We start from the raw sequence: 27,927 nt of genomic DNA, 5'->3' as shown, positions 1-27,927 counted from the left end.
TTTTTAAGGTATTAGATCTCAGACAAACCTTAGAGATAGAGACTGGGTACGGAGACGCAAATGCTTGGGTAGAATGGGTCAAATTTGCTGTTAATTCCCTGAATAAAAGCAACTGTTATGCTTGTACCACAGGGAGACCCCAGGCACAGGTCGTACCATTTCCACTAGGCTGGGACTCTGACCCCTCGGGAATGGCCTGTATGCTCGCTCTCTACCAGGATGAGAATGCATGGGGAAATGGGACTTGCAGAAGCTTGTCTCTCCTCTTCCCTCTATAAGGAGTAATGGGACTCAATCCCTCCCTTCATACTCAGTGGGGCCCATGAATTACTCTTCTTGCCTCTCTAGGTGGGAAGCGAATTCGGGTACCCCAGCAGAAGAACTCCGAACATGCACTCATACCAGAAATGCGAGACAGCTTTACAGTCGGGCCGGCGACTATATTCCCCTCCAAGTCCCCAGAGCAGATTTCTGGTGGTATTGTGGGCAAAGGAGTCTCTGGAAAATCCTACCTGACAGGTGGAGTGGAACCTGTGCCCTGGTTCAATTGGCTATCCCATTTACCCTAGCATTTCCAAAACTGGTCCAGACTAGACTGCCCCTGTTAGGGAAAAGAGGTCAGTGGTGCCTGGTGGATCCTTTGATCCTCATATCTATATTGACGCAATTGGGGTCCCCAGAGGAGTTCTAAATGAGTTTAAAGCTAGAAATCAAATAGCAGCAGGGTTTGAGTCAGTGCTCTTCTGTTGATTTATTTATTAAATGCCACCAGTTGAGTGTCTTGGGAGAACAGAATGGCACTGGATATGATGCTGGCAGAAAAGGGAGGTGTATGTGTAATGCTTGGGGGGCAGTGCTGCACCTTTATCCCTAATAATACAGCCCCTGATGAATCTATCACTAAGGCTCTGCAGGGACTAACTACCTTAGCAAATAAGCTAGCAGAAAACTCAGGTATTGACAATCCCATAACAGAATGGTTAGAAAATTGGTTTGGCAACTGGAAAGGAATAATCTCATCAGCTCTGGTATCCCTCATAGTGGTAACAGGCGTCCTCACAGCTTTAGGCTGCTGTATTCCATGCATCAGAGGTTTAGTTCAAAGACTAATTGAGACTGCACTAACTAAACAGATGCAGCAACTTTTCATAATCTCCTCCTCCGAGAGACCAAAGGGAATCCTAACCATGAGGAAGAAAGTCAAGAAATCCTCCTTAAATTTGGAGGAATAAATAGAATGGTTTGAGTAGTCAATTTTCCAAAAGAGACAGGGGGAAATTGTTAGAAACAAGGTCATAGTGACTCCCAAACCAGTAGCAAAGTCATTGGTAACAAAAGACAAATGTAATTGAAGGGTCTTAAGGGCAAATGTAATTAAAGGATCTCTGAGAAGGGAGTGGATCGTCGTCGTCGGCAGCCGTCCGTCTCGAGAGACGATGGTGTAGCTTCTTAAGAGTCTATCTGCACCGCCGAGAATGGCTGTGCAGTCCAACTCAGGAGTGACACGGTATCTGTCTCCTCCCGTGTTGAATCGACATCTTGTGATGACGCTGGAGTGTCCTCTCCAGTGAAGCTGAAGCTACAGAGCCTGGGCAGGGTGATATGGAGGGTCTGCTGTTGCCCATGCAGCAGACCCCCCCTCTCTTCGCAGCTGAAGGGTCCAAGGGAAAGACGGAGTCAATACAGCTTGGCTTCAGGTGCGCCGCAGGAGTTGCCGGTGTTGACTACAACGTCAAACCGCCTTAGGGACTCCGGCTCCGGATTTTCTGTCGGGGTTTACTCCCTTAGCCTTTCCCCTGAAGAGGTATGCCGCAAGGCAGCGGAGGTTTTTTGGAGTCAGAGTTTTCCTTCTCTGATGTGCCCTGACTGGAAGATCGAACCAGCGACACTTAGCTCGCAGGCCGACGCTCAATCCACTGAGCCAAACCAGCCAGGACAAACCATAAGATTAGCTTGCAAATATTCATGTGTTAATGCTGATCTGTGATGGGATTTCATGTATTTCATTTTCAAAAATGTCTTTCCATACAGATAGGCACTGCCAAACACTGACATCAATGTGCATATGATTTTAATTGCATGGAAGGCATTTACAGAATTCTATTAGATTCTTCCCTTGATATCGGCCTTTTAGTATGTCATTACATTGCAGATTAATCACGTCCAATTGACGGTTAGGTAGAAACTCCTCAATTGCACAAATGAATTTTGAAATATGGAAATTTCCCTTGCACATGCATTGAGGCCTGAAAAATGCTGTTTGGAACTATAGTTTGAGCTTGGAAAATATATCTGCTGCAAATTTATATAGCAATGGATAATTTACTTCTTATTTTAACTTCTGAGAGCATGGAAGTATATAAAGGGGATTGAGATTACTTGTAATTAAAGCAATGTTAGTTGTCATCAAAATGACTTTACTATTGTGTAAATTCGATCTATAAGTGTTGTTTTACCTTGTTAATGGTGTGATTCATTAAACAAGTTTCCAGCAAAAGCTAATTTCTAAAGTCATTCATAATTTGATAACAGTGGTTGAAGGCTGTTCTTCTCATTCAAACATTTTCAGTTTTGGTTTTGAGTTCAAAACAGTCACAGTAGAACTTTGCCACTGCTAAGATATTGAACTGCTGTGTGGTAGAGCAAGTTGGTATGTTCAATTTCTACTTTTGATAAAAATTCACAGAACTGGTCCTGGCTGGTTTGGATAAGTGGATTAAGCACCAGCCTACAAACCAAAGGGTCACTGGTTCAATTCCCAGTCAGGGCACAGGCCTGGTTCGCAGGCCAGGTCTCTGGTTGGCGTGTGTGAGAGGCCACTACACATTGATGTTTCTCTCCCTCTCTTTCTCCCTCCGTTCCCCTCTCTTTAAAAATAAATAAAATCTTTACAAAAAATTAACAGAACTGATATCGGTTAAGTCCACGAGAGCGAATAAAGTTACCATTGACATTTATGGTTCATTAACACATAATTCGTTCAAATATTACCACAAAGTATTTACTAATAAATAATACAATAAATAGCCATTGGGTTTAAAAACCTTACATTCTACAAGCTTTGCAATTACATATTTTTACTACCATCAATTGTAACACATCTTAGCAGGTTCCACTTCATGTTGTACTGAATCAGTGCTTTTTTAGCTTCATTGAAAATACTTTCCCCTGTAGTGTACCATGCAAGACTATTCACAGGGGCTAATTCTTCAGTCACTTCAAACAAGGAATTTAATCCTCAAATAAACAACTTATTATTAGTATTCTGTGTTCTGTTAACTCATAAAGAGCCAAGGAAAACCACTCAGTTAATTGTCTTGTTTTTTAATGGACTCTTGATGTTGCTCCTAATATTCTCAACTCTTCAAATACTGTTCTAGCTGAAAGGCTAATAGTCTTAATTTCTCTGGACATATTACTGTTGCACTCAAACACAATTTAATGAAATAGCTTTCCTTGTTTGGCTAAGAAGTGAGCTACTCAGAAAATTACTTTGGTTGCGGCCTCCTTTTCATTTTTTATTTTTGTGAAGAAATTCTGCTGCGATAAAATATTGTTTTAAATTCCCTAATTGTTCTCACTGCTGCTTTCCTGTCAGTTGGGAATATTGTGATGAGTGTAGTTTGATCATGTTGACATAGATTTTTTTTTTTTAGCAACAACTCTGGTTATTGCATAATAAATGTTTTACTATCAAATTTGATAAAACAATCCACACTCCACTGTGCCTTAAAAGCATGACATTTGAAGTCCATTTTTCTTGTTTTGACAGAATAGGGATGTACTTGTAATAAAAAAAAAATGTAATGGTGTTATATGTGTGGCGCTTGAAACATTGCCAAGTTATAAGAGCATCACTGTGATTTGTAGGGCACTAAGCAGTCGTTTGAAGCGATGAGAGCATCACATACATTCTCTGTTGCAACTGTCCAAGTCTGTGTTGTTTTGTGAAAGTAGCCCTAGATAATACATAAATGAATGATCATGACTATATTCCAGGAAAACTTTATTAATGGACACCAAAATTTGAATTTCATGTAATTTCAACATGTGATGAAATGGCTATACAAATAGAGGTGGCAGGCTGTATTTAGCCTGTAGGTTATGGTTGTCCGATCCCTGGTCTAGCAAAATGGCTATACCAGTCAGCTAGCCAATACTTACTGAGCTTGGTGCCAGCTGCTGATCCCAGATTAAAGGAAACCCTCTGTTTAAAGCAGCAGCACTATCATCCATAGAAACACTACAGTTATTATTTCTATGCCTAAAATCACTATAATCATTAGTATGCCTTTCTAGACTCTTCATGGTACTGCCTAATTTTCCAACTTCAACTACCAATTCTTCCCTTACCCTTTTCATCATAACCGTACTAAACTTGAATTTACCAGAACTCTCATATTCTTAGGCTTCTGAGCTTTTTCAGATATATTGCTGCCTCTGCCTGGAACACACACAGTCCTACATTCACCCTCTAGCTCCTACCAATCCATCTTCTGTTCTCTAGGAGCTCTATCTGGTCGCTCTAGCTGATAAAGATGCTTCATTTATGAACATCCACAGAACTTTGGGCAAAGCTTATAGCACTCATCACTCTGCATTATAGTATTTATTGGGTTGACCAAAAAGTCTGTTTAGTTTTTTCCATAAAATAAAATACACATTTTTCATTTTCACCAATAACTTTATTGATTTGGATATTTTGAGTATGTCAGCTATCTCCTGCATGGTATATAACATTGATTGTTCTCAATTAATGTCCTGTTTTGATTGCTATCAATTGTGGAGCATTGTTCGGTGAGACATCTCCAGCATGAAACTTTGCAAACCACTTTTGACACGTTCGATCAGTCACAGCACTTTCTCTGTACACTGCACAAATTATTTTTTTTTTGCATTTCAATTGCATTTTTATCTTTCTTGAAATAATAAAGCATAATATGCCAAAAATGTTGCATATTTTCTTCTATCTTCAAATTAAAATGGCTACGCAAAAAGTCACCAATTTTGATGTTTTTTTAAAAAATGCATGCTGATATGAAAGCTGTCACAATACAATCTAACAAAATTGTTTCAAATGAAGTTAAAGACAACTGAGTACAACTAGAGCCATCTTATGGAAAAAACCTGACAAACGTTTTGGCCAACCCAGTATTTACACAAGTCTAAGAGTTCAGCACAGGGACCGTGTCAATTTGGGAAGTTTTTAGTCATCATTTCTTTACATACTTTTTGGGCCCTGACCTATACTTCTCCTTTCCTTCTGAGACTCTGATAACACAAGTGTTATCTTTGGTTAAGTCCCATAGATCCCTGAGGCTTTGTTTATTATTTTTTTCCATTTATTTTCTATTGTTCAGATTCTGTAATTTCTATTTTTCTGTCTGGAAGTTCACTGATTCTTTCCTCTATTCCTTACATTCTGATGTTGAGCCCATGCACCGAGTTTTTAATTTTATTATATTTTTCAGATCTAAAATTTCCATTTAGTTCTTTGTATCTTCAATTCTTTTCTGAAACTTCCTATTTCTCTGCTGAGACTTTCTAGATTTTCATTTGTTTCAAATAGGTTTATAATTGCTCAGTGAAACATTTTTATAATGACAGCTTTAAAATTCTTGTCAGATAATTTGAACATCTGATTCATCTTAGTGTTTGCATCTGTTGATTATCTTTCCTAATTAAATTTGGGATTATTCTGGTTCTTGGTATGAGTGAGTTTTGATTGAAACCTGGACATTTTGGGTATTGTTATGAGACCCTGGATCTTATCTAAATCTTGTGTTCAAGCCCTTTCTGACATCACTTTAGTGGGGCACTGCCTTGTTACTGTTAGGTAGTAGAAAATCCAGGTTCACCACTCACTCTTGGTTTACCCTGGTGGAGGGGGAGGGTCTCTTTGTCACTGCTGGGTGTGGATGGGAGTTTGGGCCACATTAATACCACCCTGGCTGGGAGATGTAAGAGTGCCTCATTACTGCTCCCCACATTGCTTCCACTGACACCATCAAGTGGTGGCCTCCTCACCACTGGGCAGTCGTAAATGTCCTGACTCTCCACTAGGCCTCCTCTGACAGCAACTCAGCAAGCATAAGAAGTGATGCCTCATTACTGTTGGGTGGGGAAGGAAGTCCTGGTTCCCCAGTATGGTGGTGGTGGTGGTGGAGATTTGAAGTGCCTCAGTACAGCCTGTTGAGGGTGCCCGTCTAGGCTCCTGATGGATGTAGGTGTCTTGGCTTCTTCCAGAAGTCCCAAAACTATTCGGATAACTGAAGTTTTTGGTAATACCTGAAAGTCTGTCTATACTTGGCTCCCTATCTCCCCTCAGCCCTTACCCTATATTTATCATCAATGTGTTTGGACATCAGTTGGACAATCTTTAAGACACTGGTAAGTATGGGAAGAGCTAGTAAATTTTTTAAAATTTATTTTTGATCCTGATATAAAGGATAAGTATAGTTTTATTTATATATTAGATAAATCATGACTCTGTTGTGCAACTTTTTATTACCTGTATAGGTTTACACGACACTAACATTATATGTGAACTACATATTTCTAAATGCCTCAGCTTAAGTATTTAATTGTTTAAAAGGAAATTAATTTTCCTATAATTGAATGGGCTTCTTCTCTGATATTGATGGTACTTACACAACTATTAGCATAATAGTGTATTGTATACCGCTCAGCATGATACAAGTTTTATATAATTTAAAAATATTGATTTATCTGTGCATATATTAATTATATCAACTTGGTAAATTCAAATTACTCTCCCCAGTTCCTAGTGTAGTAAGTTAGAATTATGAAACAAAAATCAGTACTGGGTGATAAAAGGTTTAACTTTACAATAATGAAGGAGAAATATAGCCCCAAATAAAAAGTAGATTAGGACTGCCTATTGTTGGGCTTATGCAGAGGTTGGGGAGGGATAAGGAGGAAGTTATTGATACATTTAGAACCCAGAATGTAAAAGCTAGAAAGGATTTTAGAAATTCCAGCCTTCCTATATTTGAGGTCATTGAATGCATTGTGTCTGGCACTTTACTTACTTACCTTATGGCATTTAATTTTCAAAATAGTGTTGTAAAGTGGCTATATTTTCTCTTTTTAACAGATGAGGGAACTGCAGCTCAAACTAGACTTACTTGTTGAAAGTCACCCAGCTATCAAGTGGTAGAGTAGGGATTCGAACCTAGATCTGTATGATTCCACAATCCATACTCTTTTGATTAAACTGCTCTTGACTTCCATATGGGTTTTCCGATTCACTTTTCATAGAAAAATTATAAAAATCATTTATCCCACTTCCCACTTTTCTCTCCAGCAAGGACATAAACTGTAACTATTTTTAAAAAGATTTTATTTATTTATTTTTAGAGAGAGTGGAAGAGAGGGAGAAAGATTGATTGGTTGACCCTCACACATGCCCTGACCAGGGACTGAACGCACAACCCAGGCATGTGCACTGGTGGGAATTGAACCAGCGACCCTTAGCTTTGTAGGACGATGCCCAAGCAACTGAGCCACATGGGTCAGGTCAAACCTTTGTAAGTATTGTACATACATTTATTTGGTGGATTATAAACTACTTGATATCTAAAAAATTACATAGTGATAGGACTTGTTACCATATAAACATTGTCTCATGCTTCATGATGGCAGATGTATATCTGTAGTTGGACTAGACACAGGGTTCTGGCTTAGAGTGTAATTGAACTTTCCCAAGGTCACACGTCTGTGCAGAATAAGGATTTGATCCAGGCCTGCTTGATTCCAACCCACCCACTGCATATACTCAATGCAAATTTGCTATTACCTAGTAATGACTATGTGCTGGGAAAGTTTTTGAGGGGTTGGGGGTGGGTAGCCTTACAATCCAGGAAGGGGCCTGAGTCAAGATCCACCAACTCCAGGAAGATGGCCAAATAATTGCAGAATTTGTATCTCTGCTTGCGTGTGTGTGTGTGTGTGTGTGTGTGTCCAGGAAGATGGCCAAATAATTGCAGAATTTGTATCTCTGCTTGCATGTGTGTGTGTGTGTGTGTCCAGGAAGATGGCCAAATAATTGCAGAATTTGTATCTCTGCTTGCGTGTGTGTGTGTCCAGGAAGATGGCCAAATAATTGCAGAATTTGTATCTCTGCTTGCGTGTGTGTGTGTGTGTGTGTGTGTGTAGTGAGGGGAGAAGAGTGGTGTCAAAATCTCCCAGGCTTGACAAAGTTAACAATGCATGTGTTACTTTAGCTGTAGAAAATATTCAGCCCTCTATACTCACTCATTGAAATAAAATGGAATACCATAAAGAATGGAAGAGGAGATTCAGAGAAAGCGATTAAACATGAAATATAATCTACATAAAACTAGTTTGTTAGTCTAGTTACACCCCTGGCTGGTTTGGCTCAGTGGATTGAGCGTCGGCCTGCGAGCTAAGTGTCGCTGGTTCGATCTTCCAGTCAGGGCACATCAGAGAAGGAAAACTCTGACTCTAAAAAACCTCCGCTGCCTTGCGGCATACCTCTTCAGGGGAAAGGCTAAGGGAGTAAACCCCGACAGAAAATCCGGAGCCGGAGTCCCTAAGGCAGTTTGACATTGTAGTCAACACTGGCAACTCCTGCGGCGCACCTGAAGCCAAGCTGTATTGACTCCGTCTTTCCCTTGGACCCTTCAGCTGCGAAGAGAGGGGGGGGGTCTGCTGCATGGGCAACAGCGGACCCTCCATATCACCCTGCCCAGGCTCTGTAGCTTCAGCTTCACTGGAGAGGACACTCCAGCGTCATCGCAAGATGTTGATTCAACACGGGAGGAGACAGATACCGTGTCACTCCCGAGTCGGACTGCACAGCCATTCTCGGCGGTGCAGATAGACTCTTAAGAAGCTACACCATCGTCTCTTGAGACGGACGGCTGCCAACGAACAACGAGTCTAGTTACTAGTCTTAGGGGAACACTTTAAAACTGTGTGTGCAATTTCAGTTGGGATTCCCATAGTTTCTCACTGAATACTGCCAGGATTACTGAGTCAGCACTGAATTGTCTTCCTTATATTTTGAAATTCAAGTTAAATATAGCTTGTCTATTGGTTACATTATTGAAAATGAGTCCATGTTTATAAATTCATGTCCATTAATATTTTCCTTTCCCTGAAGACATAGGTTATTACATTTAGCTTTTGAAAAAAGTAATGGGCCAAAGGCATATTTTGTTTTTCTCCTAATTACACTACGGGTTGCAAGACAGACTAATGACTTTGATTTGTATGTGAGACACAGTCAGAACAAGAAAGTACTATCCTTGCCTGAGACATGCTGTGTGTGTGTGGGGGGAGGTAAAGGCTTTTTTGGGTTGCAAATGGTGATGAGGATCTTTAAATGTTTTCTCTCAGGCCTGCCCATAAGCAGCCCCAACTCTTCCTTCCATGCAGGCCCCAACTGACACCGCAGCAATAGAAACCAACATCCTGGAGATTGCACTTAACAAGTTTCCGTTATTGCTTTTTGTTACAAAACCGTTATGAACTACCGATAAAACGCAGGTAGAAAGAAAATTTGGCCTCAAAGTACCGCCAACAGACCTTCGGCGGTGGGGAGCCATGGTCAGTGAGGCAGACCCAGAGGGTTACTCTTCATTCCCTCCGGCCGGGGGGTCAGGAAGCCCTTCCCCCTTCACTTTCGGCGCGAGTGAGGGTACAGGGGCCGGGAGGGTAGGCTTGGCCCAGGGCGGCACCCGAGGCAGCCGCTCCCTGAGCGCGTTTCTTGCCGAGGCCATTATTTTCTGCGGTGCCAAGTGTATGCCTTCTTCGGAGGGCGGAGGTCAGAGGCCGAGATCCGAGACCCTTACCGAGCCCTGGGGGACCCGGGACTCCCGGAGAGCGGGGCTGCTAGAACCGCGCCCACCCCTGAGCTCCCGGGCAAAAGCGGTCCTACGCGTTCTCGCTCACAGCTTTCGCCCACTGCGGGCGGTGCCCGACCTCCCCCTTCCCCTTTCCAAGCCCGCCACAGCTCCCGAGGTGACACAGCCCAAACCCTCCATTCTCTTCCCCAGTGTATTTAAGTAGCACAACCTAACCAGCTGCTCTCTCTCGCGGACAACCCTTCCCCTGGACAGACGGGCACAGCAGCCAACCACCGACCAGAATTGGTGTCCATCCCGCTCCCGATCGGTGGCGGCCTCGGTGGGCGGGGCTAGGGCAGCTAGCAAGTTCAGTGGAGCCACAGCTGACGTGAGTCAACAAAGGTCACGTGAGGCAAGCGGGCCGTGCAGATTGGCGGCCTCGGCCGGGCGGGGAGGAGGGGTCACGGCGGCGGCGTGGGGTTCGCTGTGTGACACAATTACAACAACTTTGTGCTGGTGCCGGGGAAGTTTGTGTCTCCAACAAATCCCTCCCGTGCTCCCCAGCCCCGTGCGCTCCGGCCGTTCCCGCCGTCCCCGCCCGTGGCTCCCCCAGCCTGCCCCCGCGATGTGACCGTACAGCTGAGCCGCCGCTGCTGCTGACCCGGGGCTCTGCATCCCCTACCACTGCCGCCTTTAGCGCTGCCGCGTTGGGATTTTTCGTCGCTGCCGCCTGCGGCGGAGGAGGAGGTGGCGATAAAGTTGGTGTGCCGGTCCCGCGCGGAGATTGGGGAAGTCGTTGTGGGCCCCGATCCGGGGGAGTGTCGCCGTTGGAGTTGTGAATTCGCTGCGTTTCCATGAAATCCTGCGGAGTGTCGCTCGCTACCGCCGCCGCTGCCGCCGCCGCTTTCGGTGATGAGGAAAAGAAAATGGCGGCGGGAAAAGCGAGCGGCGAGAGCGAGGAGGCGTCCCCCAGCCTGACAGCCGAGGAGAGGGAGGCGCTCGGCGGACTGGACAGGTACAAGCCGCCGTCATCCGCTCGGTCGGCTCCGGTCGCTCTCTTCGGGGTGGCCCGAGCGCGGCTAGGCTCTGGCGGTTGCGGGGCGGGCACCTGGGCTTGGCGCTCTGCGTGTAGTAGCCGCTTGCGGGGCCTCGGGCTCGGGCCGGGGTGGGTCGGTGGCGTTCCTGGAGCTTTAACGAGCCGCGTGTGTCTCTTCCCACAGCCGCCTCTTCGGGTTCGTGAGGTTTCATGAAGATGGAGCCAGGACGAAGGCCCTACTGGGCAAGGTAAGGCAGCCGCGGGCCGGACCGCGGACACGATCTCAGTGGCCATCGTATCGCTCGCCCCGGGCCCCGCGGCTCGGCGGCCCCGCGCCCGAGCTCATTGTGGCCGCGAACGAGGGCCGAGGGGCTTCCGGAAAACTATTTCCTGGCTCTACTCTTTCCCCCCCACCCCCGGATACCTCGCTGACTCCCTTGCGAAATCGCCCTCTCCTCTTGTAGCTGGAGGAACGGAGACGGTAGCGTTTTGGGGCCGAGCTCAACTGGGTCGACCGAACTGCCTGTTCTCCGGTTTTGGGGGGATAGACCGATGTTCTCAGAGGTGCCTGTTTAGGGTCAAGGGATTTTAAATGTGTATACATTTCCCAAAATTTTCGATTTACTTGCTTCCCTGGTTTTTATTCTTTTCCTTTAGGTAGCCTGTTCGTAATATCTGTTAGTAACCAAACGTTTTGGGTTTTCTTGTGTCCTTGTCCCTAGAAGGGGGGGAAGTTGCACTAGTTTAGGGCGGTGAAGAGTTTGCATTGGGCTGTTGACATGCATCTCGATTGTGTGTTTTACCTGAAGTTAGGTGACTTGCTTACTTTTTGGGTCTTTCTGCCATAGAAATCCCGCAGTTAAATGTGAATGTGTTTTCTTCTTGGAACATCGTTTCCTGTGTGTCTGGCAGGGGAGACTGGAGAGGGATTTGGGGTGTAGCTTCTGTTTATTTTTGTGGAAAGTTGTTGGCACTGTCATTTAGTTAAGTAATGGCTGCTCCTATCGGCCCAAGATGGCGGGACAGGGTGGGAGGAGAAAGTGAAAGGGGAGGTTTAGGGGAGGGAGAAGAGGTAAACATGGAAATAAATAGTAGTGATGAATAGGCCTCTCCATAGGAGAGTGTATCTAGTTGGTGTACAGTACAAATTATCCAAGATGATTTGCATATGGAATTCTTGTACCTTTTTCAAGCTTAGAAGCAGCATTCATAAACCTGGTAAATGGCTTATCAACCTGTAGCACATTTAGTTACCCTTCGCTAAGCTATTGAACAAAGGCTGTGGAGTCTCCACCTGCCTGCATCAGTTTGTGTCTCCTAACCAAAACCTGATTGAAATGATACTTGTGTTCTTTTTTCGTAATTGTTACCGTGAAACTTGTAATGTGTGATGGATAGTGCATCCGTTAGACATTTTCTTTTCTAGCTGAGAACAGTAGCCTTGCATTTGACACTTAGCTTTATTGTGCAGTTGAGGAGAAAGTTTGAAATGACTAAAGCCTTCCATTTTACTCTTGAATTAATTTTTCTTTAATTTAGTTGTCTTGAATTTTTGTCTGTAGTTTGGTTGGGAGAGTCACTGATTCCTTTGATCTGTAATTACACTTTTGTTTTTGTTTCAAACTAACTTAAGTATAGGGGGTTTTGATCACAAATAATGATGTGAAAGCTAAACCAAAATAATCCTTATCAGTAAGTCCAGTCCTTTTGACCAATACAGATAACTTGAATTAAACTTTGACTATGTAGGTATTAATTGGTTTCATTAAAACTATCGCTGGAAAGTGAATAGTGATAAACTCTGGAATGATTTTAAACACCAGTGACTTAAGCCTTGAAAAGAATTTTTTCGATTCAGTATTTAAAATATTTTATTTAAAAATACTTGGCTACTGTCAAAGTTATCACTTCAAAAGATTAAACAAAACAATTTAAACTTAAGGAGCATTGTTTTATTTTGCAATGAATAACGTAAGTCTAATAGAGTTGGTAAAATTGTTTGCAAAGATAATTTATTTGGAAAAGTTTGGCCAAATCTATTGCTTTTGGTTACAGTAATGAAGAAATAAATGTAATCTGATCTTTTATGTGGCTAATATGTAAAATGCTAGTTGAGTATTTCATGTCTCAGAATGCTCATATTTAGATGGGTTCACATTGGATTTCAGGTTGTAATATTGAACCCTGAAGTTATGCACTATTGAGTTTAAATTTTGAAGAACTGAACATTTACAAATATTTTTTTATGAAAGTGTGTATTACTTTCTTGATTTTTGAATACAGTAACATCAAAAATGAGAAACTTGTGAGCTTCATTATATTTTGGGGAAGAATTAAGGCTTCATAAAATACGAGGTAATTTGATAAACTATGTACTAAGTATTTTGTTGAGCTAAAGAAAAAAATCTTCATTACTTTGAGGTTCTACCTATTTTGGTCAAGGTTCATTGGCCTTAATGTTAAAATAAAACATTCTAGAGTCTGTGCTTGCAGTTTCATGCAGTTCTTGGTTACATCTTTGTGAGCTTGAATTTACAGTATTCCCTCACTTATCGCGGGTATTAAGTAGGAACCTTACGTTTATTCTACACTCTTAAACCTATGTAACTTTAACAACATATGTATACAGTACCGCAAAATCCTGTGATATAGCGAAAAATTGGTGATAAATAATTAAATATAATATTAAAAAGAAAAAAACAAACCGCGATACAGTGAGGCCGGTACAGTGAAATATGTGTAATGTAAAGCTTGACATTATGTAACCTCGCACCGTGTGTTGGAATTGGATTCTGAATAGAATGAATGCCTTTTATAGGAATTATTGAAATATTTAGTTTTATTTAGTTGGTCCATCTTTTCAAAAGTCTTGGGATTTTTTTTTTGTGGATTGTTGAACTATGTTGGTTTCAGAATTCTTATTCTCTGGAAGTCCTAAAAACAAGAGTTGTCTTCTTTGTTGGGGTAGGCAGGCTACTTAGCGGAGGGCAAATAAGGAATTGAATAACTCCCACGATTCTCTTTCTAGCTAGGATTTTTGTCATTACCCTCCTCTCTCCCAGACAAATTTAGTCTGCACCTTGTATAACTATTTTTTTTCTTTCTGACAGAAACTTAGCTATTACTACTTGTTTTAAAATTTTTATTCCTATACATATTATTGGATCTTCTGTCAAGTTTTTTTTTTTTTTTTTAAATTCAAATTTGTAGGTTTTCAGAAAGATAACACTTGACTTAGAGGCTTTGGAAAATTTAAAACATTTAATAAGTGTCACTTACTTGCTGTTAATATGTACGTTGCTTTTCCAGGTGTGAGGTACTTGATCCAAACTGCTGATTTCTCTTAGTCTCTGAATGTTTTTCTAAGATTCATATATTCATTGATTGAGAGAATAATTTTTGTTTTTATGTTTGCCATTTTCTATATACAGCTTAGGGTTTTGGGTTAAAATAGTAATGCAGCATGTTATTTTTGTAGTAATATCTTTAAAATATTTTTAAAAGATTGTAAACAGCAAGAGAGGTTGCTTAATCACAGTTCTTGAAAATACAGCATGTTCCTGACCACTTTTCTCTTTAAGCTAATGCTAATCATTAATCTTTGGTAATATAATAGTTCAAGATTCTTATTTTTTAAATTACAGTGGGGTTACTGAAAAGTAATTAAGAACTGAAACATTTTAACAAATTAACTGATCATTTTTAAAGCATCATTTGAAAACTAGGTTGATCTTGTTTTCAGTTGGATAAGGATTTGAGTTAAAGTATTATATAGGGTAATATATAGCATAAGTATAGTAAGTGCATAAATATGGTAATACTGTAGAGCATATTGTAATAACATGCTAAAGGGCTGGGGAATCTTTTAATGCCATTATAGCTTTATTTTATTATGATTAAAATTTTTTAAAACATTTTCAGTTATATTTGACAATACAATATTTTATTAGTTGCATGCATATGGCATTAAGTATTAGACATCTAAATAACTTATAAAGTGATCACCTTGATAAGCCTATTACTCATCTGGCACCATGCATAGTTATTAAATATTATTGACTCTATATTTCTTACGCTGTAATTTACATTCCTGTGGCTATTTCCATAACTGGCAATTTTTATTTCTTAATTCCTTTTACTTTATTTTCCCATTAGGGCTGGGGAATCCTTTGTGTGTCAGGGAACTATTGCTAAACTACATAGTTCATTTTGAAGTATTCTTTTATCTGCATGTAGATGATGTGGGAAAATTATTAGGTTAGTTCTAGAGGTAGCTTATTTATCTTGTAATATTTGGATATTGGTGATGTTTAAAATTATTCTATATTATGTGTTTTTTGTTGGCGCTTAAAGGTATATACAGTATTTATTTTAGTATTGAAGAACGTTAATGTTTGGGTTACAAAAGTAACCACAGAATAATGTCATGCTTTGTGTTTGAAAATTAGATCTTTAATTTGATGAGTTTTAAAAAGTATATTCTAGTTTGGAAAGTTGTCCTTTAAGCAATTACAATCATTATTGTTTACCTGGACAAAATACCACGTAGTTAGTATTTGCTAAAATTTTGATATACCCCTCGTAGTAAGAGATTATAGCAAATGCTTGCTTATCTGGGCACAAATTAGAACTAGGAAAAAATATATATACACACACACACTTATTAAGTTCTGGCTTTCTCTTTCACTGGATAGTTCTCTCTGTTGAATCAGTTACAAATTGAAATGACTGGGGAACGTTTGACTGTCACTTCTAGATATTTTAGGTTGTTAAGAAAAACTACCTGAGCGATGAGTTTTTGTGACTTACGTGGTAAAGTGGAGTGATAGACCATGTACTTTAAACCAGAATGAAGGTTCAGTGCTTGGCTAGGTACAGAGTGAAAAAAATCTTTTTCTAACTTGATTATGTAACATTTAGTTTTTATTTATATAGTAACAGTATTATTTTGCAGGTTTGGAAAGGTTTGTGGTAAGTTTATTTTTACTTTGAAACTCATTATAATGCTTTAATCTCTTTGAAATTGATGTTAATGACTAATAACGCTGTGCATTATTTATAATATTTTTGAAATGTGGTATCTGGAGAGCTAATTTATGTTACAAAAACACCACCAGATTGTCTAAGAATTGAATTGGTGGTTAGGTTATATAAGGCCCACATGTATTTATTTGTAGACTAGTTAATGGAGTTTATTTAATGAATGCATAATTGACAGTGTTGTGTGTTTGTACCTACTAAAGCTTCACATATAATTGTATTAGTTTTTCATATTGGTGTGTAATTTGTTGACAGTATAGATTGGAGCAACAAATATTTGAGGATACACTAAATGCAAGTCTTCTATGCAGGGAATATGAAGGTAGTATTAAATATCTCGCCTGCATTGAAAACAGTTCCCTAAGAGTGGTGGGGTATGTATAAGGATGACTAACACAGGAGCATCAGTGGCAGAAGTGTGGAGTATCCAGAAAGTTTATGATAAAGGTCAATTGAAGAAGTTACAAGTTACAATTACTTTTTTTTTGGCCACTCATAGAAACATGATTAGCAAGCATGTACAAAAGCACTAATCACCTGGTCAGTGGTGGAATACAGGGCTAAAGGGGACTCCTAGACTACATGTGCCCTCTGGAGAGTATTAGGGATCCGTGGGTTTGCTGATTCTTAGACCCTGTTAGTGCAGAGATGGAGATGCTTTTACATTATTTTTGTCAAGCCACAATAACTTAAACACCATTTATTTTCCTGATGAAAATTTCTAATACTCCTTATACTTACACATTTCAGAGTTGACTGAAGTAAAGGCACAAGAAGCATTGCCTTTCCAGAGTGCTGTTCTGGCTCATGTCCTAGAGTCTTTCATTTTTAGATTTAACTATTCCTGGACTGTGTGTTCCTGATTTGGGAATTTCAAAAGTTAACTAACAGCCTCTGGATTTTAGATTATTAGTATTTTAGAATTAACTTCAAAAGTTAACTGAGAATTGCTAGGCTAAAATTAACAAAAACACTTGAGACCCACCGTATTCTGATATTTTTTTCCTTAACACATTTAATAAGAATTTATATTATGTAACATACTCTATGTCAGACATTTAAAACTAAATTATTTCATTAAATTTGTACAATGCACTTTGAGTTAAATGGGGGAGGTGTTCACATTTGTGAGATATTGCAGAATGGTTTTTGCGGCTAGCTTAATTTATAGACATCCTATTCCATTTATGCAGGTATATGCTTTAACAAATTATGCACTTTGAAGATCAGGTTCCAGAAGACAAAAAGAAGACCCCCCAACTGTTAGTTTCTCATGCCTGGGGACTCTTATGATTTGGACCATCTTTCCCTGGATAGGTAGTACTAGAGATGGTCCAGGCATTGCTTTCTTGGACCCTTTTTCTGTTAATTAGTTTACCCTTGGGGCAGTTTTAAGTTGTAAGTTGAGCTTCAGAGTTCTACCTTAAATTGGGCCTCAGTAGAATGGCTTTTATTGATAGGGCGGAGATTGTTTCTTGATTTTGATATTAGGGAAGTTTCTAATTTTCTTTTGGAAACATGTTTTAAAATTAGATTTTAGGTTTTAGAAGTTGTTCACAGAATGATGTACTCAGATCTCATTGGGTGGTAATATTTATTTTTGTTATGAGTTCTTATTTTGGGATACTCAAGATCTAGTTAAATAATGGTCATCTTGGAGTACAAAACTCGGGTGAGGAGGAGAAGAGGATATTTTAAACTCTATATTTTGTAGATTTCTGTACTGCTGTTTTTTTTTTTTTTTAACCAAAGACATGTATTATTTTAAAAGTAATGCAGTAAGTACACTGATAGTGTGTACGTCATAATTACATTTTGATTGACTAATTTTTATACTAATGTGTGTAAAGTTACAGATACCTGTAAAGGCCTTGCCAAGTTGGGATACTTCTGAACTTGATAGTCCTTCAGTGGAGATAGGATTGAATGAAGTAGAGATGTGCCCTTATCATGTCCTATTTCTTTGCATTTAAGTGGCTTTGTGAAAGTCACTGTATTCCTTCATTTTGATCTTTGGCATCTGTTTAATTGATGACTACTTTGGGGCCTGATTTGCCTAGGCTGACATTTGGGACCTACGGTAATTAAGAACTATAACCTGAAAGAGTAGGAGTTGGACAGTTTAAGGTTTCTCAGCCAATTTATGGACTGTTTGCCACTTCCTTCTACAACCTTTTATTTATTTTTTTCCTTTTACATCTTTTTCAATTACACTTGACATTCAGTAGTATTCAAGTATTTTCAAAAGCAGAGAAAATCAATCAACCACCTGTTACTGATGATTACCCAGCTTCAACAATTTTTGACTCATTACCAGTCTTGTCTTCATCTGTGGCTTGCCCCACACCACCATTATTTTGAAGGAAATTTCAGACATCTGACACATCATTTAATCCATAGATATTTCAGTTTTTCTCTGGAACAACCACAATGCCTTTATTATCCATAAAAATAAATTCTTAAAATAAATTAAAAAAAAAGATTTTATTCATTTTTAGAGAGAGGGTAAGGGAGGGAGAAAGAGGGAGAGAAACATCAATGTGTGGTTGCCTCTGTGTGCCCCCAACTGGGGACATGGCCCGCAACCCAGGCATGTGCCCTGGCTGGGAATCGAACCAGCGACCCTTTGATTCGCAGGCCAGCACTCAATTCACTGAGCCACACCAGCAAGGGCAAAATAATTTTTTTAAATTTTTTTATCCTCACCTGAGAACATATTTTTTTCATTGCTTTTAGAGAGGGAGGAATGGGGAGAGGAAGGGAGAGAGAGAAAGAGAGAAACATCTACCATCCCCCAACCCCCACTGCATGGACCCTGATCCAATTGACCAGAGATCATACATGCCCAGACCTTGCAACACAGGCACACCTCCCTAACTGGGAATTGCCGATGCTCCAACCAGTGGAGCCACACTGGTGGCTAGGGCAATAAAAATAAAATCTTAATATTGATTATCCATGGAGCTTGATTTATTTATTTTTCCCCATATGGAAGTTACAAATTAGTTGCTTGGGAAATGAATGGAAAACGTTTAGCTGAATATATGTGAGCTTGTATTTTAATATTATGGTATGATTCTGCAATAGAATATTACACAGTATGAACAGAAGATAATTTATGAATCTTAGTTGTTTGAGTCTATCTGGATAGTTTATATATTTAGGGAAAATTTGTTTTAAGTTGTAGTTAAGACAGATGTTTTAGGTTTTTAATTTCAAGTGTCAGAATGAGAACTAGAAAAGCTCTTGTTTACCTGATTGATTTGTGAAACATTTCTTGAATGGCTCTGAGGGAATGTGCCAAGTCCTCAGGCAACAAGTAAGACCTGGCCTCTCCCTGTAGTCTGGAGACAGATGGACAGACTGAATGATCATATGATGTAATAAGTGCAATAATTAAGGTATATGCAAAATGCTTTGAGCTCTTAAATGATGGAGCAATTACAACATTTAAGAACTTTTGATTATGGCTAATTTAAATTATCTGCAAAATTCCCAACATTTCTGAGCAGTTAATGTTGACTGGAGAAGTGGGTGAGGGAAACTGCACAAAGATGTAACATTTTGTCTTGGTTATCAAGCATGAGTAGAAATTTAGCAAGAGGAAAAAGGGCAGAGAGTTGGAGGTATAAAAAAGTTAAATGATGTTTGAGGAATTGTGGATTTTCTGGTGTGTGTAGAGGGAGTGTAGGGTGTTTCAGTGGCATGAGGAGGAGGTAACTGAGCATGTGAAGAAGGCCCCGTGTGGGCCATAGAATGTTTTGGGGGATCTTTGAATTCAAATCTCTAATCAGGGCAAGTGACATGACCAAAAATAGGTTTTATGGGAGTATTATTGGCTAGAGTGAAAAGGATAAAAGTAGAGGGGAAAGGAACCTAGTTATGAAGCATTGATACATAGGTAGCAATGCATGGATTTTTAGAGTAAAATTCTACTTCTGCCACTTACTTATTTGTGATACTTGAGCAAATTATTTCATTGTTCAGAGGCTCAGTTTTCTCATCTGTAAAATTGGAGTAGTAATAGATTTCTGGCAGGCTATTGCATTTTATGTTAGGAAAAAGTATATAAAGTACCTGGCATTGGGCCTGGAACGGAACGTGTTTAGTGCAAGATACATGTTATTATTTTGGAAAAGACAATTAAGTTTAAATTAAAGCTGTAGTTTAGGAAAGAGGAGGGAAGATAGGCAGATCTGAAATCTCTTGAAAAGGCCTTCTTTTGGGTTTTCTTTCTGTCTCTGATCACATCTCAGTCTTTGCAAGGAGATTCTATTCAAGGTCTTTACTCACTGCTCCCAACTGGCACGTATACTTGAATGCCATTTGATTACTTTATTTGGGTATTTTGAAGGCACCTTAAACTAAACATATGTAAACTGCATTTGTCATTGTCTTTGCTGTTTCTTATTTTAGTAAATGGCAGTTATTACTACCCTTGCCAGAAACCTTGGAGTTGCCCTTGACTCTTTTCTTAAGCTATCAAGTCCTAATAGTCCTAATGTCTTATTATTTTTGAGTGACAATGTTGTCATTTCTGCATCTTAAATCTCGTATTGTTTTTTTTCCTTCATCCTCACTGCTATCCTAATGGCAGACATGATCCTATCTTTGGCTTTTGAAATACCTTCATGCAATTTTTTTGAATAGGTATGCTTACACATAGTACAAAATTGAAAAGTAACACAAAGGATGCTACAGTGAAAAGAAAATCTTCCTCCCACACCAGCTCCTAGTTATGTAGTTCATATTCTTAGGCAGACTAATAGAAGGGTTTATTGGCTAACTTCCTATTTCATCACATATACAAGCATACACTGTTGTATTTTTTTTTTTTTACTAAACAGATGAGATCATAATGTATACAAATTGTTAAAATGCTTCGCTAATTTTACTGCTTGCTATTTGAAAATAAGTAGATTTTTAATTGAATTGTCTTGGGTTTGAGAGTGTTCTGTCATTTAGGTAGTGAGATGTGGATCAGGGGATTGATTTTAGTGATTTTTAAGTTATTTTGATTTTGAGGTTCTATTCTTTTATACATGGTATTGAAAGTAGAAATTCTTCTATATGCAAAAGTCTTAATTGAAAGTAGATCACATGTGTTTTGCTAAGATAGCAGTTGCTTAATTTTATATGCTTTGATGTGTCAATTGGAATAATTTTATATGCTGTTGAGTGTCAGTTGGAATAATTGGCATATTTTGCCTTCATATTTTGTTGTTTTGGTATTACTGATTATCAGGCTATGTGAATACTAATTTAATTCACTTCCTGAATGTTTATAGAATTAGCCATAGTTTATAATACTTAATATCTTGTATTTGCAGGAGTCATTCACCTTCTTCATTTATTATTTTGTTTTTTAATCCTCACCCAAGGACATTTTTTTCATTGTTTTTAGAGAGAGAGGAAGGGAGAGAGGAAGGGGGAGTAAGAAACATCAATGTGAGAGAGAAACATTGATTGGGTGCATCTTGTATGCACCTGGACTTGGGATTGTAGGCACCTGGACCGGGGATCAAACCCGCAACCTAGGTATGTGCCCTGACTAGGAATTGAACCCACAGCCTTTTGGTTATAGGACAATACTTCAACCACTGAGCCACACTGGCCAGGGCCTTCATGATTTATTCTTAGTTTTTATTGTAGGAAAGTAAAAATAAACTTGCATTCTTGATTTACTGAAAATGATACAGGGTATAGTGTGTTAACTTATTTCATAGCAGAATATCTTTATTTTCATTATAGATTGACTGGTAGGGGACCTAGAACAATGGTACTCTACTTTTTGGAGGTTATCAATTTTTTGAGTGTCAATATAGCTGTGTACTTTTTGTATTTGATTTCAGGGGGTATATGAATGGATCCCTTTGAAGCCTAACTGTGGACTCCTTTATTTTCAGTTAGTTTACTTACTCTTGGGTAGATGCGTTAATGACAGGAGTATGTTGTTGGAAAGAAAGAAAAACTTTAGAACTTATGTATTGGTTAAGCTTAAATAGCATGGATTTTACCACACAGTTTTGTGGTGTTCTATGATCACCTCACATACTTTCTCAAATTCACCTTTTTCATTTTTTAATCCTTACCTGAGGACACGGTTATTGATTTTAGAGAGAGGGAAAAGGAGGGAAAGAGAGAGGGAGAGAAACATTGATTGTCTCACTTTTTGTATGAGTCCTGAGCCGGGACAGTACCCACAACCTAGGCATGTGCCCTGACAAGGAATTGAACCCAGGACTTTTTGGTTTACAGGGCAGTGCTCCAACCAACTGAGCCACACTGGCAACTGAACCACACTGGCCAGGGCTCAAATTCTCCTATTGATTGTAAGCATGCTAGGGGAAGAGAATGTGGCTTGATCCCTGGAGAACTTATGCTCTAACTGGAAAAACAGTTGTAAGCACATGTGCCATTAACATAGTTAATAGGTTTCAGTGTTTTCTCAGCCTGGGTGCTCAAAATGCTGGTTTGGTTGGGAGGCTGTGTGATATGTTGGGAAGAACAACAGATTAGAAGACTGAAGGGCCTGAGTTTTAGGGTCTGCTGCCTACTTTAGTCAAGTCACTTAAATTCTTGTTCCTAGTTTCACCATTTGTAAGACTAGCACGAGAATTCAGGAGGCTGTTCATTTGAATTTTTAGGATTGACTCAGTTATTTAACATTTTTGACCCAGAAGGAGGGCACAGTGGAAACTTTGTAATTTTCTTTCATTTTCAGCCTTAAGCCTTCAAGAAGAGAAACCAAATGAATGTAGGCACAAAATGGAACTGAGAGTTATCTTTTTGTTAATGTAGTAGTTTAACCACTCAGTCTTAGATTGATTTGAAGTTAGTCTGTTTATTAACGTTAGTGGTTTGACTTCTTCAAACTGATTCTATCTTATAATTGGGATTGTTATTTCCTAGGTCAGATAAGACATTTCTAATTCTTAAAGATGGGTATACCTGTTTGCTAGGGACTCATATCAGGGTAAATTAACTCTCAGATGTGAGTTAATAAGAGGTGTCACAATGAATAAATGTACTATTAAGTACTGGGCATTTGGGTGTTATAAAGATGAATACGGCCTCTCAGTTTCCTTAAGAGTAGGAAGAACCACTTGGCATTAGTTGGGACACTTTCTGATCTATTGTATATAAACTTTTATTGTTAGATTTTGCTGTGTGGGTGAGTGTGTACGTATGTATGATTATATTTTCGATATAAGCATAACACTTAAAAAGGTAGATTTGGAGTTTGTAGGTCAGATTCAGAATATAACTTTTAAAGAGAAACTTTTTTCAAAGATGATAAGTGCGTGCATAGGTAAAATAAAATGGTCCTTGTCATTGAAGTTATTCAAGTTTGCTCATTGACACACTGCCAGGATGTTACAGACAGCATTCAGACATCAAAGGGTAAATTTTACTGTTAAGTTTTCTGTAAAGATTATCCAACCCTTAAATAGTCATGATTCTATGAAAAGAGTTAATTGGGTCCTGAATATCTGAAGGAAAAGCCAGAGTCTTTACTAATCTGATGCATTTCTTTTGAAGCTGTTTGTCTTGTTGGATTTGGTTGTACTCACAGAAGTGGATATTACATGACAGATTAGATGACATGAATAATTTTCTATAAATGGAAGTTCTTTTCTATTGGCTTTTTAAGATTTTACTATTTTGAGGTAATTGTAGGCTCACATGCAGCTGTAAGATGTAATAAATAGCTCTCATGTATATTTAGTTACTTATAAAAATAGCATCTTGCAGAACTATAGTACAATATCAGAACCAGGATATTGACACTGATACAATCAAGATACAAAGGTAGCTGTCTTGTTACCCTTTTATAGCCATATCATCCTCTTTGCTCCCTTACTTAATCCTAACCCCTGGCAAACTCTAATCGGTTTTACATTTCTATACTTTTGTCATTTGAGGAATGTTATGTAAATAGGACATTATGTGTCCTTTTGGGCTTGCCTTTCTTCACTCAGCAGAACTCCGGGGAGATTAATCTAAACAGTTGTATGTATTAATAGTTTGTTCCTTTTTCTTTTTTAAAAGATTTTATATACTTTTTTAGAGGCATGGGAAGGGAGGGAGAAAGAGAGGAAGAGAAACATTGATGTGAGAGAGAAACATTGATCTGTTACCTCTCGAATGCACCCCAGCTGATGACTGATCCTGCAACCCAGGCGTGTGCCCCTAACCGGTAATCGAAGCAGTGACCCTTTGGTTCACAGGCCAGCACTCAATCCACTGAGCCACACCAGCCAGGGCTCTATTTTCTTTTTTATCTTTATCAGTTTTTGCTTCTTGTATTTTGAGGCTCTATCATTTGATACGTACACATTTAGTATTGTCATGTCTTCTAGTGGGTTAATTATTATGTAATATTTCTCTTTGTCTTATTAAATTGCTAGTAGTTTTACTTGCTCTGAAGTCCACTTTATCTGATAGTAATAGAGCCAGTCTTGCTTTTTAAAATAATTAATATTTATTGGTATGTCTTTTTTCCATACTTTTGCCTTCAATCTACCTATATCATTGTATTTAAACTGACTTTTTTGTTGTTAGTGACAGCATATTGTTCGATTGTTAAAAAAGTCTCTTATCTCTTATAACTGGAATATTTAGACTATTTACATTTAGGGTAATTATTGATATGCTATTTTATTATTTATTTTTTGGTTTCTCATGCTTCAGTTTCTTGTTTCTTACCTCCCTGTGGATTATCCAAATATGTTTTAGGATTCCAAATGATTTGTAGTGTTTTTAAGTACATCTCTTTGCATAGATTTCTTAGTGATTGCTCTAGGTATTGCAATATTGATACATGATTTTATCACCACCATCTTCTGGTATGGATGTTTTGTTCTAGTGAAATACAGAAATTTCACTTCCATTTAGGTCTTTTTGCCTGCTCTACTTTTAAAATACAATTTTAAAGTGTTTTCTCTGTATAATATTGAACATCACAATAGATGGTGTGATAAATTTTGCCTTAACCAGCAAATATGTTTTATGAAACTCATGCTTAGTATAATAGTCTATTATAATTACCCCTAATTTTACCTACTTCACTGTTCCTTTTTCCTTTCTGAAGTCCCAGCCTTCTCCTACTTTATATATTTATTTATTTATGCAAAATATTTTTATTATTTTGTTTTTAGAGAGAGGGGAAAGGAGAAAGAGAGGAAGAGAAACACCAGTGTGTGGTTGCTTCTCACACACCCCCAGCTGGGGACCTGTTGGCGTGCAACGTAGGCATGTGCCCTGAGTGGGAATTGAAACAGTGACACTTGGTTTGCAGGCCGAGGCTCAGTCCACTGAGCCACAGCAGTCAGGGCTCCTTCTCCTACTTTAATTGCTATTCTGTTTAAGGAGTTTTATTTATTTATTTATTTTTTAGCCACTCTTTCAGGTAGGTTTGCTAGCAACAAATTCTTTTAGTTTTTCTGAGATTGTCTTTATTTTCCTTTATTTCTCAAGGGTATTTTTGCCACATATATTTAGAATTCACAGTTTATGGTTCTTTCAGTATGTGAAAAATGTTGCTATTTCCTTCTTTTTCCTATGATTTCAGATCAGAAATTTGCTGTTATTTGAATTGGTATTCCTCTATAAGTAATGCCTCATTCTTCTCCAGTTGCTTGTGTAAGATGTTTTCCTTGTTAGTTTTCAGAAGCTATTACAATGTATTTTGGTATGGATGTCTTTAGTGTTATTTGGGGTTCACTCCGCTTTTTCTGTGGGTTAATGTGTTTCATTAAGTTTCAGAATTTTTTAGTCATTATTTCTGTGAATACTTTTTATTTTTTTAAAGTATATTTTATTGATTATATTGTTACAGTAGTTCCAATTTTTCCCCTTTACGCCCCTCCACCCAGCACCCGCCTCCCCCAGTAATTGCCCCCCCAAGTCTGTGCTCATGGTTCGTACATACAAGCTCTCCGCTTCACCCTTTCATATATTATATATTTTTTTTAAAGTATATTTTATTGATTATGTTGTTACAGTAGTTCCAATTTTTTCCCCTTTACTCCCCTCCACCCAGTATCTCCCTCCCCCAGCATCCCCCCCAACTCCATACCCATGGTTCGTAAAAAATAACTATCCCTCCCTCTCAGATATTAAGACCCTTTGTAATCTTGTAAAGGACAATGGGCGAAGGTCTCAAGCTCCTCTAGCTGCTTCAAGCTGGACATGGTCGTCGTCCTACCTACCCTTGGGTCCAGAAATCCCTAATAACAGTGGGGGTGTGGAGGGGAGGGTGGCCTTCCCACATGGGGAAGGATTGTGCAGACTCCAGGTCAGTTGGCTGTCTCCGGACAACGGCGTGCTTGGTTTAGCAGGCTGGCATCCTTGTTGTGTTCTGGGGGCAACAGATTTGGCAAAAAGGGTTAAAAAGCATCATTCAATCCATAACTACTAGGTGACAAAAGGCAGGGATTAATTTTTCAATGTTCCACATTAGGAGAAAAAAAAAAAAAAAAAAAAGGGCTTCTTTGGAGGAAGGTGTGCTAGGCACATCTCTCCTGTCCAAAACCCTTTTGCCCATTTTATTTAGTTTGGGCTGAGGGAAATAGTTTATGTTTCCCCCCCATATATTATATTTTTTAAATAAATAAATGATTAATTATTTTAACAAAAAATAACAATCCCTCCCTCTCAGATATTAAGACCCTTTATAATCTTATAAAGGACAATGGGCGAAGGTCTCAAGCTCCTCTAGCTGCTTCAAGCTGGACATGGTCGTCATCCTACCTACCCTTGGGTCCAGACATCCCTAATAAGAGTGGGGGTGTGGAGGGGAGGTTTGCCTTCCCACATGGGGAAGGATCGTGCAGACTCCAGGTCAGTTGGCTGTCCCCGGACAACGGCGTGCTTGGTTTAACAGGCTGGCATTCTTGTTGTATTCTGGGGGCAACAGATTTGGCAACAGGGTTCAGAGACATCATTCAATCCATAACCACTAGATAACAGAAGGCAGGGATTAATTTTTCAATATTCCACATTAGGGGGGCGGGGGGGAAAGGCTTCTTTGGAGGAAGGTGTGCCAGGCATATCTCACCTGTCCAAAACCCTTTTGCCCATTATACTTAGTTTGGGCTGAGGGAAATATTTTAGGTTTCCCTCCTCTTAGACCTCTGGGCCCTTTTGGTCCAAGCCATTAGGACAGAAAAGAGAAACCAGTTTTAAAGTGAAGCTCACAGACAGACCTCCCCATTCTTTACCAACCCAGCCACTTAGTTCAGCCAAACCATTGATTCTCAGGAGGCAGCGCTGCAGAGAGGATTAAGTGTGGCCTATACGTACAGACGATCACTCAGGTAATGCGGTCATAGGCTTATGCCCTTTGAAAACAGAAAACACATGTTAATTTATGTAGCATAACCCACAAACAAGTCTCTAAATCAGTAAGACTGTCTTATTGGAAAGACATCCAGTTGCAAGGCATTTGACATTCTTCTTGCCTGTAACTTAAATATCTTTGATGATACCACAGACATAGTTTAACTTTCAAATGAAAACATATTTTAAATGAAAAGAGACTTTAAAGACGGTTAGCTGCACTACTTTATAGTCTACCACTGATGATTGTGATTTTCCTTGAATAATGATTTTTCTCCCTAAGATTACCCTCCTTGTCATTAAAGGAACTGCATTAAATCCATTTTTAATTTATCCTGTTCATTTGCATAAACACAACAAGAGCAGGAAATGATCACTTATGATCTTTACATCTGCTTTGCTGGAACTTACCCAAGGAACATTTTAGGGTGACCTTCAGTTTGCCTTTCAGGGCACAGAAGCTGAGCCACATACCTGGCATTCAGCCTTGTCTGTACACACCTGTCTCTTCCAAGTCTTTCTGGTTTTCCATTGTGCCTTAAGGTCCCTTCTAGCCATCTTTCAGGGAAGCAACCTTCATTCCTTCCCTGGAAAGATTGCCATGGACTACACAACCAACCAAGGTACCAGGCCTTTTATTTCGTGGGCTTTTATTACCTTCTAAAGTCATTCCCA

The 27,927-nt window shown here is 39.2% G+C and overlaps 1 protein-coding gene across 2 annotated transcripts in view; it reads left to right on the top strand.

Annotated features, from left to right (window-relative positions):
- Positions 1-10,326: 10,326 nt before the first annotated feature.
- The window catches only part of KDM6A (lysine demethylase 6A), a 201,082-nt gene continuing 183,481 nt past the window's right edge, over positions 10,327-27,927 (top strand). For both annotated transcript variants that reach the window (XM_090264983.1, XM_090264982.1), the window contains exons 1-2: positions 10,327-10,848; positions 11,054-11,117. In XM_090264983.1, the coding sequence (XP_090121109.1) occupies positions 10,688-10,848; positions 11,054-11,117 (225 nt within the window). In that variant the 5' untranslated portion in view covers positions 10,327-10,687. The remainder of the gene's footprint in view (positions 10,849-11,053; positions 11,118-27,927) is intronic.

Source organism: Furipterus horrens, unplaced genomic scaffold, assembly GCF_987537825.1.
Source record: "Furipterus horrens unplaced genomic scaffold, mFurHor1.1.pri manual_scaffold_17, whole genome shotgun sequence".
In the NCBI taxonomy this organism is placed as follows: Eukaryota; Metazoa; Chordata; class Mammalia; order Chiroptera; family Furipteridae; genus Furipterus; species Furipterus horrens.
The sequence above is the reverse complement of the archived record's forward strand: the minus strand, read 5'-3'. Positions and strand labels throughout refer to the sequence as shown.